Here is an 18,815-nt window from a genome sequence, read left to right as displayed (position 1 = left end):
AAAAGATCCTGCAAAGAATTTCACAGGCAACTGACATAATTTCCATTAGTCTAAAATAGTTACCAGTATTTATCTACTTCTACCAGGCCAATGTTGTGTGAGATCACTGTACAAACAATGAGCAGAGTGCAAAAAAAGAGAATGCAACATTTTTTTTAAAAAAAGGCATATGTATTTGCGTATTAACCATATGTTAATGCCATATGTATTAACATATTTTCCAGTAATGTTAATACTTCCCAAGGAATAAATGTGTGTACATTTCAGGAAAGTGAAAAACCATCTAAAAGTCCACAGAACTGCAAAGAAGCTGGTCTGCCACAGAAACCGCAGGTTCAATTCAGGGAAATCCAAACTCATTTTAATTTATCTCAGATTTCCCTGACATCCATATAAAAGAGCACAATTTAGTTTCAATTCACAATACAATGTTTCATGCATACCTTGCAACATATCTGGAATTTTATGCATTATGCCAATGGTTAGAATATAATACTTGTTTTGATGTTTCAGTTGGTCAAAGCATTAATAATAACACAACAACAACAACAACAACAAACACTTGTTATATCTACAGAGGCCGTTTACTGTAGATACATTACCTGAAGTTTCTATGGGTTGGATCTAGACATGCCATTCCAAAATGGCTGAAATCTAGCAGAGGTTCCCTTCTAGAGGAAGGAGAGGAGTTGATTTCCCTGACTGGCTTTTCCCCTTCAGCCTCCAGTGCCATTTCCAAGCTGTTCTGAAAGGTCCCCCAACCTTTCAGAACAGCTTTTCAGGGGGCATAGAGGACCGCAGGAGAAAGGTGGAATTGGCGAAAATTGCCTCCTCACCACCACTGGCAGTCTGGGTCCAATCCTATGCCAGCATCAGTGTTCTGTGTTAGAGTGAAATGAATGATTCATCTCAAAGTTGGTGGAAGCTTAGAATTCTACTGGAAAAATCACAACAGGGAGCTTTGGACCCCACTAACCCTTTGCGATTTGAAACAGTTTAATTTATTTAAAACTGGCCACTCCCATTTGTGTGTTCTGGCTTCCTCTGAAATTCCAGGCTAAGCCAGACTTTTAAGCACTAGACCCACTTAACAATCTGCTGAGAGCCCAAGTTGGTATTATTTACTGGGCGGCTGATAAATCAAATAAATAAACTCAACATTAGGGATATATGAGGATTTCATTTGGGGTGTGAAAACGCAACATATTTTTCCAGTTCGGCTCTAGCAGATTTCATTCCATTTCACCCTGCTGGCCTCGAATCAATCTATAATGAGTTGATCCAGTACACAGATTCCATTTTTATTTTAATGGCGTCAATTTGTACAAATTGGATTTTTTGGGTGGATCTTGGAACTTGTGCAAATAGGGTTGTATTTCTGCCCCCCACCCCAGTCTTTCGCAAATGTGAAACAGCGCATATTCAGCTGTCCAATATGTGCAGGCTTGCATTGTCAATTTCCTTGTATGTTTCAGCTATCAACAGGAGCACCAAAGTGGAATACAAGGAAATTGACAAGGCGAGACTACATATAGGCTAATTTCCTCACAGTTGCAAAGGACTGGGCGTGGGGGGAAGAATAGTAAGACAACGAAGGAAATCATTTGCACAATTCAGGAGCACCACAAAAGAAAGAAATGCAAATGAAGTAAGCACACGAATTTCCCCCCCCCAATTACTTCCCAGCCTCTAAATCAGTGCAAAACTCCCCTCTGGGTTTTTTTTGTGTGGATTTAGTGGGGATTTGCACATTTCCCCATTTATTTATTTTTTTACCTTTTTGGGGAGATTTGTGTAAGCCCACATTACTTATGAGGAGTAGGGCATTTACAGATGTGCACAAGTGTGCATTAGCACACATGCAAATTAGCACAAGTAGAATGAAATACTCCTACAAAATGTCCGATTATGTCAATGAGCAGATGATGGAATGAGAAATTCCTGACAATCCATGAAGCATAGACGGAACGGGTTTAACACAATCTGTACATCCCTAATCTAAACTGTGTACTTCATATTGCAGTTGGAGGATCTCAAGACTGAATGTTGCTCGATAGTGGGAAAAAATCCCTCCACATAAAGAAGGATTATGACAGAACTTTCTCCCAGATATATTAACTTTCCATCTAAAAGGATTTATTTTGTAGAGAAAAGGAATCTGAGCCCCCCCAGATCTGTCTAGTCACATGTTTGCCCAAGCCTGGCTTTTATGTCTGATGCTCTGTTGGTTCTTTGAGCTATATTATAGAGAATCTATAACCTGTGTCAGAATTGTTTCACAAAACTGAACAGATATGGCCAGGAATATTGTCCTGCTCACTCTTGTCATGTCATAACTTTCTGATCCAAATGTATGAACAGAGCCTACTAAGTGGATACATATTCAAACATAAAAGAATCACACAATAAAATGGGCTGGAATAACAGTTAGCAAGGCCTTATGTAACAGTTTTTCAGTACAGTAACATAGACACTCCGGGAGAGAGTGCAGGACAGGAAGGCCTGGCGTGTTATGGTCCATGGGGTTACGAAGAGTCGGACATGACTGAACAACAACAACATAGACATACCAGATATCTGCTTTTCTCCCATAACCTTCTCCACTAATAACTTCTGGACTCATCCAGTATGGAGTTCCTGTGGCAGACTTCATTCCTGTACCAGACAGGCAAATTGTCTGAAGCCGCTTGCTGGCACCAAAATCTCCCAACTTAACATTGCCTGCAGAATCCCGGAGAATATTTGCTCCTGAAAAAATATGAAAATATGATATAGTGTACATATTTGACAGGAAACTGCCCCCACCCAGGCTTGATAAGAGCAGTTTATATGTAGTCCCATGGGGCCAGCGGAATCTTACAAGACGATACGTTGTTCAGAGTACAATTTGATATTTGATTCAGTGGGCCTTGCTTCCAAGTAAATATATTAGGTACAAACAACAATACAGATTTATTGGGCAAAGATTCAGTAGATGTCTTAGGGTTCCACTTACAGATATAGGTCAAGCCAGAGGAAACAAGATGAGGAAGAGAGATTGGAGAGCAATAAAGTTCCCGAAGTTTAACTAGTAAAACTATGATGGTGGTGTATGTGTGTGTGTTCTGTTTTCCAAGAAAAAATGCATTTCCAAAATACCTCAGGAGAGAGTCACTGGTTGTTCTGTATGCCTGCTGTTGTCTACAGGTAAACACAATGAGCTGTAAGCCAGGACATCCCCACTCCAAATTTCACCTCAACCATGCAGTCCCTAGTTGATGGCCTTAGGTAAGCCACTATTCTTTCAGTCTCAGCTCCCCATATGCAATAAGGGGATAATACTGTCCTACTTTAGCTTAGTAAAGTGTAAAACATTCCTGTAATGTATGTGAAGTTCCTTAAGCACTTAGAAAAGCCCTGTAAAAATACAAATTATTATTATATACACTTGTGACAAAATGTCTAGTATTGGAAAAGGATTCAGGATGAATAAAGGGGAAGGAATCACCTATTATCACTGTGATTAAATAATGTTGTTTAGTGATTTGCTCCCGCAGCCTTGGAGATGGGTCACGACTTTTTGACAAAACAACAGGAATGATAATCTATTAGTTTCCTAGCCATCTCACTTAAAACAATTTTTTTTGGCTTCTCAACTTGAAACACTGGCACCTACTAACAGGATGTTGTTGTTTTTTAATGTCAGGAGGAGTCTAGATAAAACACTGACATTTTCAGTGGTTCTATTATGAAAATTATCACTTCCATTTAGTTAGTTTCATAAAAAGCAAAAGACCACATTACTTATCTACAATTCAGCAAGTAGACCCCCAACAGTTTCCCCTTTATTACCTTTAATATCTCTATGTACAATCATGTTACTGTGTAAATAGTGAACTCCTTCTAAAATCTGCCGGGTGTACTTCCGAGTCACATTCTCTGTGAGTGCTCCATATGCCTTCAACTGATCTTTAATCGAGCCCTACAGGCAAAGAAACAATGAAATACCATAGCGCCATGTTTTACTAGTAGAATTATTATTCTAGAAGAGGATTATATGAAAAACTGCTACATTTTAAAAAGTTTGTTAAATCTGTAAATCTTTCCTTTCCCCATCTGGCCTTGCCTCTCACTAGGCCCTAAGCAAAAACATTATTTTATTTATTATATTTTTAGTCTGCTGAATAGTAATACACTCCCTTGATGGATTACATGATAAAAGAATAAAAACAGTATACAATAAAACAGAACTGATTTACTGATTATTCTATTACAAAATAAAGTAATCAGCAGAGGAAATAATAAAATATATAAAAGTCATTCCAGCACTCTACAGGCAAATCTAAACTGTGGAATCAAGAAGCTAAAATCTAAAATGCCTGGGAGAAAAGGAATGTCTTTGCTTGGCACCAAAAATATAACAGTGTGGGGGCCAGGCAAGCCTCCTTGGGGAGGGTGTTTCATAAGCAGGGTGCCACAACTGAGAAGGCCGTTTCTTGTAGCCACCCACTTCATTCAGCAGGGGCACCTGATGGAGGGCCTCTGAAGATGACATAAGGTTCCAGAGATGTTCCCTTAGGTACTAAAGAAACGTGCACAAAACTGCATTATTAGGTAGGGATGTTAGGATTATATTTAATCTTCTCTGCGTGAGATCCACAGACTGGGTTGAGTTTTCCAGTCCACCATTCGCAAACCTGCGGACTCTGAATGTTCTTTTCCTTCCCAGAAAAATATGGAAATAAATTAGCAGCGACTTTCCTATAAATTTTGTTGTGTTTGGTGGGGTGTCTTGTGCTTACCAGAAAATTGTGAGTGTTGTGGGTGTTTTTTGTTGTTTTTAGAATGAAGTATCCCGTGTTGGTGCACAAATATGGAATATCCACAAAAGACTTCAGGTCATTTCATGGGCATTCTAGTAAGTTTGCTGGCTGCGTCTTTCAAAGACAGAGAAAAAGGGCTCTTTCCTTGAAAGACACAGGCAATCTCCCAGGCAGGAAACTTACTGGAATGCCCACGAAAGGACCCCAAGTCTTTTTATGGCCATTCCAGGAAGTGCACCAACATGGGTGACTTCATTCTAACCTGCTCACCCTTACAACGCTCATGATTTTACCAGTAAGCACAATATTGCCCCCATCCCACTACTAAATTTCGGAAATAGGAAATTGGGGGGAAAGCCGTAGGTCTGTGGAATGTGCCTGACCCGCAGATGCTGGTCTGGTGCGGAATCCACAGACCAGATTGCAAGAAATCTGGACTCATTTGAGTCCATTGCGGATTTCTCTGGCATCCCTAATTCTAGGGGAAGTATGCACAAGCATGCATTATAATAGGGAAATATTGCTCGCAAAAAGTGCACACACTAGGAAAAGCGCACACAAAAATGCCTACGTTTGGAGAAATGTACTTAAAAGTGTGCATAAATTTTTGTGCAGACATTCTTTTGTAGAGGGGGAGAGAGAGAGAGAGATTACTCTCTGGCTTACCCCTGGCATATATTCCATAAATATAGAGAGAGTTCTTTCAGGAGGGTCCCTCAAGCAGCCATAATACTGAACAATTCTTTCATGTAGCAGGTTTTTCAGCAACTGAATTTCACATTCAAGTGCATTTACCTCCTGAAAAGCAAAAGCACTACATTAAAAACTTAGGAATTTGACAGACATAACTTCCAGCATTAATTCATAAAAAAATGTGTGATGTACACACACACAAATGTACATATACACAAGCAAGAATAAGTATCAGAGAGCTTGAGAGGAGATTCATTTGCTGTTGACCAAACAAGGACGGTGGCACATTTCTGAGTAACCATTCCCATTTCTCTTACCTTACTAGTCTCCGGGCTGTCAGGATCAAACTGAACTTGTTTAACAGCTAGTTCTCGTCCTGTGTCTGCATCATAACACAGATAAACTCTACCAAACGCACCCTGGCCCAGCGGTTTACCAAGTACCCAATTAGTCGGAGCTCGTGGAGCTGAAAACAATGAGAAAAGTTTTATATATAATATTATTCAAGGAAAAAGATCAGAAGAACAAGTATTTCACATAAGCAACAAGACCTATCCCAGTATCAATCAGCATTAATTATCAAGAGACCAAGCCACAAGCTAATTTAAACTAATTTTGTATTATTTACTTAAATACAACTAAGGGCACAATCCTTTGAATGTTTAGACAGAAAAAAGTCCTACAACTCCCCAAATCCCCCAGCCAGCGATGTCTAAGCATGCATAGGATTGTGCCCTAAACTAGCTTAGAATGAATGTGTTGCAATTTAGCTTGTATGCAGTCTGAGCAGCAACTGATAATAAAGCTAAGCGTGTTCAGTGTATTCAGTTAGGGAAACACAATTAAGGTTCTCATTCACAAACAAATTCATTCCTTACTCAGGTATTAAGTAAATTTTTAGTTACACCACAACATAGTTTTCGTCAACTGTGATGTATTCGAACATTTCCTCATAATGTAGGGATGGGGGAATGCGTGGCCCTCTAGGTGTTGGACTGCAAATCCCATTATCCCACACCACTGGCTATGTTGGCTTGGGCTGATGGAGTTGTAGTCCAACAACATCTAGAGAGCCAAACATTCCCCACCACTTTAAGGTAGGGTGTGTGTGTGTGTGTGTGTATCTATAGGACATCTCTTTAAATTTCCCATTCTTCCACAAAATTCCCAGAAGCCAATCATCCAAAAATACCTATGTGTATTTGATTTTTCTCTAGGGGTGTGCCTATGCCAACTGTTTTTCCTAGGACTGGTCACAGCACATCCTCTGAACAGGTAATACAATCCACACTTCATTCTGGGTGATGGCATTATCCAGGGCTCCGCTTACATGTGGATGAAGACTTCTCCACATTCGCTATATCTGTCCCAATATCACAAAGAACACTGTCTCCCACAAGCTTGCTGTTTGAAATAGCCTTCCCCTCCTAGTGGTTCTACTCAACAAGGGCCACTGCATGCTGCTTGACAAGAATAGACCGGATACTTATTTGCAAGTCATTCTTTTGCTACTTTTTGCAGGTGAGGATTGCTAATATGTAAACAGCAGCACAGGACAATGTTGGGACAACAAGAATCAAACTGGCCAAAAAGAAACTCAAGGGTGAAGGCCCAGCCTAGGTGTCTCAAGAACTGACTTATCAGTTCAGATGGGCTATCACATGGCATTATACACATTTCTTCCTTACAGCGGCTAGGTGGGCTGATATCCATTACTGTCAATGTAGGATTGTCTATGTCACTTCCTCTTCTCCGCATCCGTCCATCTTCATATTCCGGAGTGAAAATGCTGCTGCCACTGCTCGTACTCAATGAATGATCAGTTGGGCTGAAGTTAACTGGAGACCGTAAGCTGTTTCCCTGGGTCCTTCTAACCCTCGGAAAAGTTTTACGACCTGCAGAAATGAGCAAGGAAACCCTACAATACAGTACCATGAAACACAGCCTTTGGTTGTACATTCCACTGAAAGCAAATGACAACAACAGGATATTGGATAGATCTGGAACCATACTGCAGACCTCAGTGGCAATCACAATTTCGCCCGTTCCTCCATTCCTGCAGCTTACTGAAACGCTGCTCCAGAAGGTCGGGAAACCCTCCAGAACAGCATAGGAGGGCTGCAGGGGGAAATAAGCAAAAGCTGCCTCTCCACTTCCTCTGGCAGGAGTCTCAGGAGCCCTTCCATTCATGGAATCCAACCCATAATAATTATGGCTTGGAAAACTGCATATTCCTGTGTATGTTTTAGCAACGTCTTAGCAATATATACATATTCCCTCTCTTCGTGTGTGTGTGTGTGTGTGTGTGTGTGTGTGTGTGAATATAATACTGTTACCTCTATTAAAGTTGGGAGTACTTGGCGTGAGATTCAGATGTTAATGTTGGTAAGTAGCCAGAAGCAACTGAAAACATTGCCCAGATATTTTAACAGAAAAATCCTCAATCAAGTTGTCAGCAGGTAACATGACTCAGCTTTCTGTGTGCAATATTTTAATTGCTATGTTAGAAGACTTGCAGCCCAATCCCATGTAAGTTTATTTGGAAGTACCTCTCACAGGAGGCATCTGTCAGTAGAATGGGAAGGGAGATGGTTTTGACAAATTCTCCCACCTGGAGCCTTCATGCCACCTCCCACACTGTTCCAAAGGGTCCCCCAACCCCCTGAGGTGGATAAGGGGGGAGCAGCACAGGTCTGTGCAGGGGGAGGGGAAATCTCTGAAAATCACTTCCCTCTTTGTTTCACTGGTGGAAGAATCCACAGGATCAAGTGAGCCTTCCCACAGCAGTCCAACACCCTACTGATTTCAAAAGGGCTTTACTCCCAAGTAAGAGCACATACAAAAGATTTGTAAGAGCTCATAAAAAGGATTACAGCTTTAATCTTTTATGCTATGTTTGGGTTTTGTTCTGTTTTTCAACCCAGCCATTTCTGGCTACCAAGAACCCTAAAAGCTCATGGAAGAAATAGTTTCTGTTACTCAATCCATCACACATGGTTGAGAATACATAATTGAGACCAAGAATAAAGAAACATGAACTTAACTGGAGAAGAAACTAGACTAGAAAAATTCAAATTTCAAACTTAACACAACGGAGATTAAAACTGTATGTCTTGTTTGACTGTTATATACGTTATGGTTTTCAACAAAAAGCATTCACCAAAAGTGCTAAGGGGCCCACAACTCACCATCGTTGTAGTCTTGATGATGGTATGAAATATGATACCTTCGAGGATAAGTTCCACCTTTGCCAAAGGGAAGGTCATAATCTGAAGAAAAATTATCATTGTTTTCCATTAAGCTGTTTAGGTTTTTCTGGGGAAAATGTTGACTGAGCTAGTCATGACTGCATAAAAAGGCTTTGTGCTGCTTCATATATTACCTCCAATTTCAAATCTGAAAAAAGTGCATATCTTGTAACACACAAAGGGCAGCACGTGTGTCTTTTTCATCCTGTATATGTAAATAATTCTTGATGTATGGACTTTGGACAAAACAAGCATTCATGTCGCTTTTCACTACTGCACTTATACTTATTTTAACGTATCTCTGGGTTGTAAAATGCAGACCTTAACTTCCATGTTGTGTTCTTGTATCGTTGCTACTGGAAGGAATTCCTAATTTAGGGCACAATCCTATGCATGTTTAGACAGAGATAACTCCTGCAACATACTGGGCCAGTTTGCACATTACGATTAGCCATGCTGAAATCAAGCCATGGTGGGTTGGTTAATCGCTTGCTAAGCCATGCTGCTGCTGACAGACGATCAGGAGCTTGCTGGCTTGCCATGGTTTGTTTCCCCCTTCATTCTTCCACCCGCTCCCAGCACATATCCCAGGGGCCTTTGCAGCACAACCCATCTATACTTCTGCTGTAAGATTCCCCCACCCCACCCTTTCTTGCCTCATGAAACACCCGCGCTGACCTATATATATATGCCATATCTTCAGAGTGGAGGGTGGGTGCTTACCTTACTTTTTAGGGTGAGATGGCTGAGGGTTTTATTTATTTTCTTTCTTGAACACCTTAAAAAAAAAAGCCTCCTTGGGTGCTCCTTGCAGCCAAGGACAAGCAACGTTGCTCTTCCTAGCATAGATATGCATGCATGCATGATTGACTTACCTCTGGCTAAGCATGTATGACCCCAATTCATGACTGTGGCGATTTGGGAGAGGGAGGATTTAAGCTTTACCCCGCTCCTGTTTTCATGCTGAAATTCTCCCCCCCGCCATGGGGGGAGGTTTAAAGAAAAATAAAAATTAAGACTTTTTTCCCTTTTTTTTAAGCACGCCATAGGGGGGCAGGTTTTGGTATGAAAACAGGACAGGGGAAGCTTAAGTCCCACCCCCGCAAATAACAATGGTCCCAAATTGGGGCCACGCATGCTTAGGCACAGGTAAATGAATCACGCATACATGTATAGCTGTGCTAACTTGATTCACAAGGGGAAAAAGCCAGTCACTGTCAAATGAAGCACTGAGCTGTAGGAGGAGGGGCAGACAGCGCTGCAAGGAGTAGTCATATTTTTTTGCTCTTTCAAACAAGCCATGCAAAACCCATGCTGCTGAGTTCACATGTCATGACAAGCCACCTTGAAAGCAAGCCACTCTTAAAAAGCCTACAACAAACCATGGGTTCTCAGGCTGGCTTGTGCATGGTTAACAACCCATGCTTAAGCTATCCTGCCAGGTTTGGACAACACAACAAACCGCTCTGAAACAAACAGGGGTGACATATTGCTGGGGAATATGGGTGAGAGAGTGCTGTTGACTCGTGTCCTACTTGTGGACTCCCCATAGACAGCTGGTTGGCCACTGTGTGAACAGAATGCTGGACTAGATGGGCCCTTGGTCTGATCCAGCATGGCTCTTCTTATGTTCTTATGACAACCCACCATGGATTATTGTGTCATGTAATCCAGATTACTGGCTGGGGAATGCCAGGAGTTAGAGGATGTATTTCTGTCTAAACATCCATAGGAGTGCACCATTATTTGTCTTTGATTTTAGAGGAAACTCTCACCTCTGAAACCCACTTTCTGTCCCCTAATTACAGGACGAAATTAATACATGCGATGACCAGCTTCCAGAATGTTTAAATGTACAATAATCCATTTCTAGTTCCAAAAAGATCAGCGCTATCATACAACGACTAGGTTTTTTAAAAGTCTGAGTTCTCAAGGTGCCTTTATGGGTAAAGTGCTACTGGATTAAAAAACATCAAATTCAATTGCTATGATCTAATGCAGGAGTGGGCAACTTCTGGGGGCTACACTCCTGTTTGGGTTAGCAAAATCCGGTGATGTAACAGCAAGAAAGAGCTGATTTTTCTTTAAAATCAATCCTTTTTTTGCTGCCATGCCACTGCTTGATTCCTTCAAACAATTAAAAAGCAACCCCTTTTTGCTGCTGCACCATGAATTTCAGCAGCAAATTTGGTGGGACAGTTGGGAGCACAAAAGAAAAAAGCCAGGGGGGCTGCATATGGCCCACATGTTGCCTGCTCATGGTCTAATGCATCTTCATGATGTGGTGCTATTAAATCCCAGCTTGGCATCGCACAACATTTAACCATGTTACGCACCTGGACGAAACACTTTTTACAGCCCCACATTTCCAGTCAATGCAAGCCAAAGTATGTTTGGGGACCTATCAAATTATTTGTTAGCCATTCATGTATACATGTAAATCAGAAAGGATTTCTGGAATTCTATAATTATTTATCTTTGTTCCATTTAAATTGATCTAGTACTAACAAAAGAGCACTGATGATTTATTTCACTGAAGTATTTGCTACTTACAGTGTTATCTTTGATTGATATACAGATTTTCCAGTTTTTCAAGAAAGGTATATTTTAAGTTTATTAATAATCATATGGCTGTATTCTTTGCACTTTCGTCATTATTACTACTATTTGAATAAGACAAATAAAATAGTACTAGGTTAAACTTTATGCATGCATCCAGAGACACATTAAAGTTACAACAGAAGAGTTTAACAACCTCAGAAACTGTGCCCATTTGTTTTACCCACCAGAGAATTCTTGGTGGTTATCTGGATAGCTCTGTGCTCTTGGCATCCGGGACTTGGGATAGTTGTCTCTAGAAGCACAAAACATTGGACTATTACAGCCTTGTGTAAAGAGCCATCTGAATGCAATTAGATTCTGTGACTGGCAGTTTTAAAGAACACAGCAGAAAAATGTTCCTACCCATCTAAAGGGCTGTCGAGTGAAGGGCAGCTTCCAGAGCCAGAGTTTTCAGGACTACTCAGTGATAATGGATCCAGCATCTGGAAGAAAATAGAGGAGACTAACTGAAACACCACTGTACTGAAGGTGGTCCTTGGAGGATATTGTTCAGCCCCATGGATTCTCCAATATGAGTTTCCACAGAAGTTGGTTTTGTCTCCCATGCTATTTAGCATCTACATGAAACCATTGACTGGGATCACCAGGCATTTCGGAGTGCGTTGCCATCAGCATGCTGATAACAGGTAGCTCTATTTCTCCTTTTCATCCTCATCAGGTGAAGCTGTGGATGTGCTAAATCAGTGCCTCACTGCTACAATGGACTAGATGAGGACTAATAACCTGCAGCTCAATCCAGATAAGACTGAGATGCTGTGGGGTGGGTGGTACTTCTGACCAGATGGAGGGTGTTCAACCTGTTCTGGAATGGATTGCACTCCCTCTGAAAGAGCAGTTTCGTAGTTTGGGGGTTCTCCTGGAGTCAACATTGTCACTTGAGGCTCAGGTGGCCACAGTGGAACAGAATGCCTTCTATCAGCTTCAGTTGGTGGCCCAGCTATGCCCCTATCTGGACAGAGATAACCTGCCTTCAGTAGTCTATGCTCTGGTAACCTCCAAGTTAGATTACTGCAATGTGTTTTATGTGGGGCTGCCTTTGAAGACAATTCAGAAGCTGCAGCTTGTGCAAAATGCAGTGACCAAATTGGCAACAGGGACCAGAAAGTCTGAACATATAACACCAATTCTGACCCACTTGCACTGGCTGCCCGTACATTTCTGAGCCTGATTCAAGGTGCTGCATAAAGCCTTAAGTGACTCAGGACGACAATACCTGACAGAGCACCTCTCCCAGTACAAACCTACATATATACTACAGTCAATGTCTCAGGCCCTCCTCCAAGTACCTGCTCTGAGAGAGGCTTGGAGGGTGGCAACTAGGGAGAGGGCTTTCTCAGTGGTAGCCCCCCAACTGTGAAATTATCTTTCCAATGAGTTCCACCTGGCACTAACACTGGCATCTTTTCAGTGCCAGGTTAAGACTGTCCTCTACTCTCAAGCATTTGACGGCATATGCTGGGTTTTTAATGCCAGTTGCTTTATCAGGTCTCGGTATCTCATAACGGTTTTTAGCTGTTTAAATCGTTTCAAAATTTTGTATGTTACCATTTTTATATTACGTTTTGTAATTTTTGTGAACCACCCAGACATTCACTATTGGGAGGTATAGAAATAAAATAAATTAAAAAATTATCATCATCATCATCATTAATGATAGCTCTTCAAATTATGTAACATAAATAGGCAATATGATAGGGAAAGCCAAGCTATGGCTATCTATGGTCTGGTAACATCTATTATTGGATATAAAGTGTTATATAATGGGGTAATTTTGAAAATTTTACAGAAACTTCAGTTAGTTCAGAATACAATTGCTAGATTAGTAAGTGGGACTGGTTCTGGGAACACATTAATCCAATGCTTAAGGAACGGTGTTGGTTGTTGGTCCATTTCAGAGCCCAATTCAGTTTTGGAGCTAGAGACAGGCTAGTTCTCCAAGGAGAGCCTTGGATTAACTGGTAAATTATTCCAGATCTTCTGTTTCTGGGGGGGAGAACCTCAGATTATTTCTCTAAGACAGCTGGAGAGCTCACAAAAATGCCCATCCCCAACAGTCTTCACAGTCCCACAAAGCCCTCCCAGGCATGCCTCACCCCACAGCAATACTTACCCTGTAACTGGCAGAGGGGACAGTCGCAGGCCCATGCAAGGAGAGGAAGGAGGTTTTCCCCCTTCCCTCCTTTCTTTTCTAACCCCCAACATACTGGGTAACAATGCATAAAGCCCCAAGGCCCACGGGAAATGCAATTCTTTGTTACCCAGTGTGTCAGGGTGATGGAGAAGGACAGTGGTAAAAGATATTTAAGCAGCAAAACCTGCACACAGTAGCACCTTTTACCAAAGGCAAACATGAAGAAAATGCTTACTGGATCTATGATTTCTGGAATGAATTCGCCCTCACTGTTGATACTGGTGAATGAGCCATTCTGTGCCACATCATGCAGCTCATCTGGAATGTATCCTGGAGGAGGAGAGCTTCTGTCCTGAGTATAATAACCTGTTGATTTGTAAAAGTATGCGAGAAGATTATAAACATCCTTTACCACCAAGAATCATCTATTGGCTTGGTTTTAAAATCAAAGAATGTGACATTTCTTTGAACTTCCCCATACTGGGGCTGTTCACTCAACACCACAGTCCACTGTGGGTTATTTAACCCATGGTGAAGCTGCAGCATTTGCAGCCACTATTTTGAATATGCAACTCCCACTCATGCATTGTTGTGTCGTGCGAACCTGATAAGTGTGGGTTATGCTAGGGTTAAACAACCCTCACATAACCCATCATCTGTTTTAGGGTTATGCGAGGGTTGTTTAACCCTCGCATAACCCACACCTGCTCGGCTTGCACAACATGACAACCCCCAAGTGTGGGGTCGGATATACAACATGATGCCTGCAGCCACTGCGGCTTGTTATGGGGACCCATAGCATGTCATCTGAATCCAGTCACTGTCTGCAAGGTGCACATAATTTAGCAAGATAGTAATATACATGCCCCGCAGGAAAGAACAATCTCAAATTTTAAAAATCACAACATATATGTCAATACATCCTCTCTCACCCTGTACAGCAAGTTTCAAGCAGGGTCATTTTTAAGTTTCCCGACTCCCTCCTCAACCCAGTGCTACTGCTAGATCTAGATGGTGCTGCTCCCAAAATTAACATTTTTAAAAAACACGATTCAAACATACCCCTATCCCTCCAGATAAAACTTCAAACATAGGGAAACTGCATTTTCACAGAACTCAAACCACTAATTGCTGCTGTTGGGTATATGCAATTTCCCTTGCAGCCTGTACAATTGTGGAATACCGTTGTGCTGAGTTGTATGCATGACACAGGAAGCTATTGGTTAGTGCATGTAACATCAATGATCAGCAACATATTCCTCCATCCCTACTTTATTCTGAAAGTTAGATTTAAATATTTCCCCTTTCCTTGTCTGTTGAGGTGGAATACTCTCCAGTGAGCCACTCCAACTGGATAAAAAAACCAGCAAAACTTCCATTCCAATATCAGCAAGGCCTACACAGTAGTCTGCCATTTTATGAGCTTTTTATCATTTAAAAATGTTTCTGTGTTTCTTCTTTCTAGCATCTCCCTTTAAAGGGAGAAAATGGAGAAGAATGGGCAAACTTTCTGCAACGCAGCTATTCTCACTGACAGCAGCTCCCTCCCCAATACCAGATATCCACAGACCCATTTTAGTGCTGAAAAATGGGCTTCATGCCAGCAGCTGCAATATTTCCTCGCACCATCCACATCTTTCTCTGCTTCTAGTTAGTATGCCAAATGGTTAAAAAAAAGAATTACAATTAATGATAAAAACATCAATTCTGCAGGACCATTGTTAACAGTTTTATAATCAATATCAGATATGGAGCCATCATTAAAAATGCATACATTCCAATATGGTGGCCATATAAAAAAATGACAACCTCTTTGTTTTTCATTGTTAAACCTTTCCATGTCAAAGATAAGACACGGTGTCATTTCTGAGGTTTTAGAACTTGACGAATACCATTGTGAACACTTAAATAGGCTTTCAATACTTCAAAAATATGTAAAATACAAATAAATATTAGAGTCTAATTTTATGTTTCCTTTTCTGGTGTGCTTGCTGATTTCATAACTTTCCAAATAATATGATCAGGAAATAACATGATCAGATAAAAATAGTTTAAATTGGTTAGTGAATCCACCCTAGGGTATGACAGTGAGACACAACCTACATCAACTGATTGGTTATTGTGCATCCTATATCAGATCCCTAGTTATCTGATGTGGATTCTCCACTCAGGGAAGGCTCTTTGATCAAGAGGAGGAAAGTGAATTTCTGTGATTGCCCCTCCCCCCTGCAGCTTCCCACACCTCTCAAAAGCTGCTTTGGAGGGTTTGGGGGATCCTTTAGAACAGCATGGGAGTGGGTGCAGGGGGCTGCCAGAAGGAGGGACATTGCAGAAAACCACTTCCCTCCCATTATGCTTATGAAAGCCTCCACTGGATCAAAGAGCCTTCTATCAATGGAAGGACATTAAATGGATACAACCCATAATAATTTGTGAGGCATCTGCTACCTGCTACTGAGGCATCATGTAATGTAGGTTATGTTACCTAGGTGAAACATTTCAGAGAACTCAAAACTATCGATGTGCTATCCACAGTCATTGATCTGCTCCCAACAAGCAGCATGTGATTTTTATGAAGGTCTCAGTCAAAGGGAAAACCTTTCTTCAAAGAAAAGCATTTTAAGGAAGTGTGCACTGCACTGTAACTTAAAGATAAGAAAAAGAAAGTGCAATTTCAATTTCACCTTGCAATCCATTATTTAAAATTACAGCTTTTGATATAGACAAAAAGGTCCATCAGCACAGCATGTGACTCAAAATAGCAGATGTATTTCCAAGCTCAATTCTGACAACATGATAGACTGGAAATGAAGTATCATGCAAAGTATTTGATTGGGCTTTACAAGTCATCCCAGGAAAGCGTCACTGTGAGAAAGATTAGTAGAGTTCAGCAATGCTGTGCAAGGGCTTTTGTTAAGTTAATAAAGTTTATAGAAGATGTTATGAAATGGGGAACCTGACTAAAGCGTACGAAGTGTGGATCACACAACTGCTGGGAAGCAACACTGAAGAGCAACAGAATGTACATATCTCTAAGCTGCATGAAAGAATTGCAAAAGCTTTCAAAGGGGATAGTGAAGCTTTGAGAAGTACCTATTGATCTGTGACAAACATAATGGTGACACAGTGAGAAGATTATAATGAAGATGTGCTAGTATTCATTAAAGTTTCAGCACCAATTAGGAAGTAGCTGAGTGTACCAAAACTTAATGAGCAGCTGAAATGAAATGTCAGTTAGAACTGTATTCCATACACTGCTTGCTGTTGTGAATATGATTCTTTATGGAAAATAATCCAGCTCTCATCGACCAGCTATCACATTATCATAGCTTGCTTCCCACCCCACAGACCATTTTATTTATTTATTTATATATACACACACACACACAGACACACACACACATATATTACACAAACTCAACATAACTTTGGCTTGTTAATGTTGCATACACATGTTGGAAGCCTCATCTGTGCCAATGTGCAAATCTTAGTTTGAGGAAGAAATGTTCATTTGTCTAATGAAGCTGTGTAAAGGAATCACAGATGGTCTGAAGAAAGAAGAGCAAGGAGAAACAGCATAGTACCTGATAAAAATGTCAAAAAACAATTCTATTGAAATCTTCAAATGTGTGCCTATATATTCATGGAACATGCTACATTATTGTTCATTACATCCTAATGTAGGAGGCTGCATTTTATATGTACTTTTAATGTCTTTACTTAGAAATGGTTCTCCTACAATTGCAATGATTTACTTCAAACATTTTTCAGTTTCATTATTATACTAATAAAGTTTGAAACTAATCATGTATTATGTACCTGGTTTGTCTACTTTACTGTGTTTATCAAAACACATTTCCTACTTCTGTATTACTCCAAGCATTTTATAGTTGTTCATTAAAGGATGCCTCGACTTAAAAACCTACAGAAACCATGCACTCATATGATACAGAAAATAAAAGAAACATTTTTACATGTTTGCCATATTGAAATCTGTGCATTTTCTAAGATGTCTCCACATCAGAAATGGAATTTATAATAGATATATAATTCTACAAAAAAAAGAGAACCATCTTATCACAATTTGTAGCTATATTGGTGACCACCCCAACTATCTTGCCTGCCCTCATTCTTGTTGGCTTTGAGGTAGATGGGTATTCAAAGGCAGGCAGGACTGAAGGAGGCTGCAAACAGAGGTAGGGAAAAGCAGCAGGTGCTGGGGACTGTGCAGCTTCAAAGAAGAATATTCCTACAACATATAAGAATAGAGGCCACAACAGCTGATGTTTAAAAGACATGAATGAGAAGCAGCTTGAAACCCATTCCTTATTCATATTAGTCAACCCTGAGAACTTCGTATTGGCAGTTCTGTTGAATTCTGCTACAGAACTACAAAACGTTCAGGCAACAGAGGCCCCACACTAACAAGAAAGAACAAGCAAGTTGTGTAAAACAAGGGAAGATATAACCAAGCACTGAGCAGAAAACAACCAAGACTGTCTACGTAAGTAAGATCTTTGACAGGTTTCATCCAGCAGTCAAATAGGCCAAGAATCTAGAAACCTCTCTAGACAAGTCTTCCTGCAAATGCTGCTACACACATAAGTGTTCATGATTTTTGGCTGGCCGAGTTCATCTCCCGCCCCTGCCAGCTGGAATGAGGCAAGCAACTCCACCAAATAGCAAAGGAATCTACCCCATGTTTTGTTGTTGGAAAGGCAGGAGACGAACATTCCAATCTCAGCCAATCTCTACGAGCCTCAGAGTCCCTCTGCCAAGCAGCAGCTGCAGGGTCCTCCCTCCCCACCAATCTCTCTCCTCTGGGAAAGAAAAGCCAACAGCATGCAAGCTTCAGCTGCTACTCAGTGGCGGAGCTCAGTGGCTGCATGATCCTCTCTCTTCACTTCTCTCCCCTGCGGGAAAGAGAGAGGAGGCACAAGCTTCCACAGCTCCAGCTTTCCTTCCAACCTTCTGGAGAAGGCGAGGGAGAGAGAGAGGAGGGCAGGGATTGCCATGAAGCTGCCAGGACAATCCCTGCCTATCTCCACGAAGTTGGGAGGGAGGCTTTTTGCTTATCATGCTCACCACCGGCTAATGCCATACTTACCACAGTGAACATAATTGTTGAAGTTACATATAAACCTTTCCCAATATTACCACTTCAAACATGAGAGTTTTTTTCTCACACTCCTGTGGCTTAAAACTTTAGTGCATGAAGTATCCCACAACCTTTCAATAAGTCCTCAGCCTCTCCCTCTTGCTCACACATACACTCAGACACCCCTACCTTTTAATTGGCTGTTTTATATCCTGCCCTTG

At 41.0% G+C, this 18,815-nt stretch overlaps 1 protein-coding gene across 2 annotated transcripts in view; it reads right to left on the bottom strand.

The window, feature by feature from the left end:
- Positions 1-18,815, bottom strand: part of MAP3K2 (mitogen-activated protein kinase kinase kinase 2) — a 46,975-nt gene that overhangs the window by 852 nt on the left and 27,308 nt on the right. For both annotated transcript variants that reach the window (XM_084806606.1, XM_084806597.1), the window contains exons 8-16: positions 13,732-13,862; positions 11,708-11,787; positions 11,530-11,597; positions 8,684-8,764; positions 7,184-7,390; positions 5,813-5,961; positions 5,469-5,600; positions 3,832-3,961; positions 2,571-2,748 (exon numbers count right to left, since the gene is read on the bottom strand). In XM_084806606.1, coding sequence (XP_084662732.1) covers positions 2,571-2,748; positions 3,832-3,961; positions 5,469-5,600; positions 5,813-5,961; positions 7,184-7,390; positions 8,684-8,764; positions 11,530-11,597; positions 11,708-11,787; positions 13,732-13,862 — 1,156 coding nt within the window. The remainder of the gene's footprint in view (positions 1-2,570; positions 2,749-3,831; positions 3,962-5,468; positions 5,601-5,812; positions 5,962-7,183; positions 7,391-8,683; positions 8,765-11,529; positions 11,598-11,707; positions 11,788-13,731; positions 13,863-18,815) is intronic.

Source organism: Heloderma suspectum, chromosome 1 (genome assembly GCF_057233095.1).
Source record: "Heloderma suspectum isolate Gila_16-S chromosome 1, 16-S_ref, whole genome shotgun sequence".
In the NCBI taxonomy this organism is placed as follows: Eukaryota; Metazoa; Chordata; class Lepidosauria; order Squamata; family Helodermatidae; genus Heloderma; species Heloderma suspectum.
Note: the sequence above shows the minus strand (reverse complement) of the source record. Positions and strands in the feature narration are given on the sequence as shown.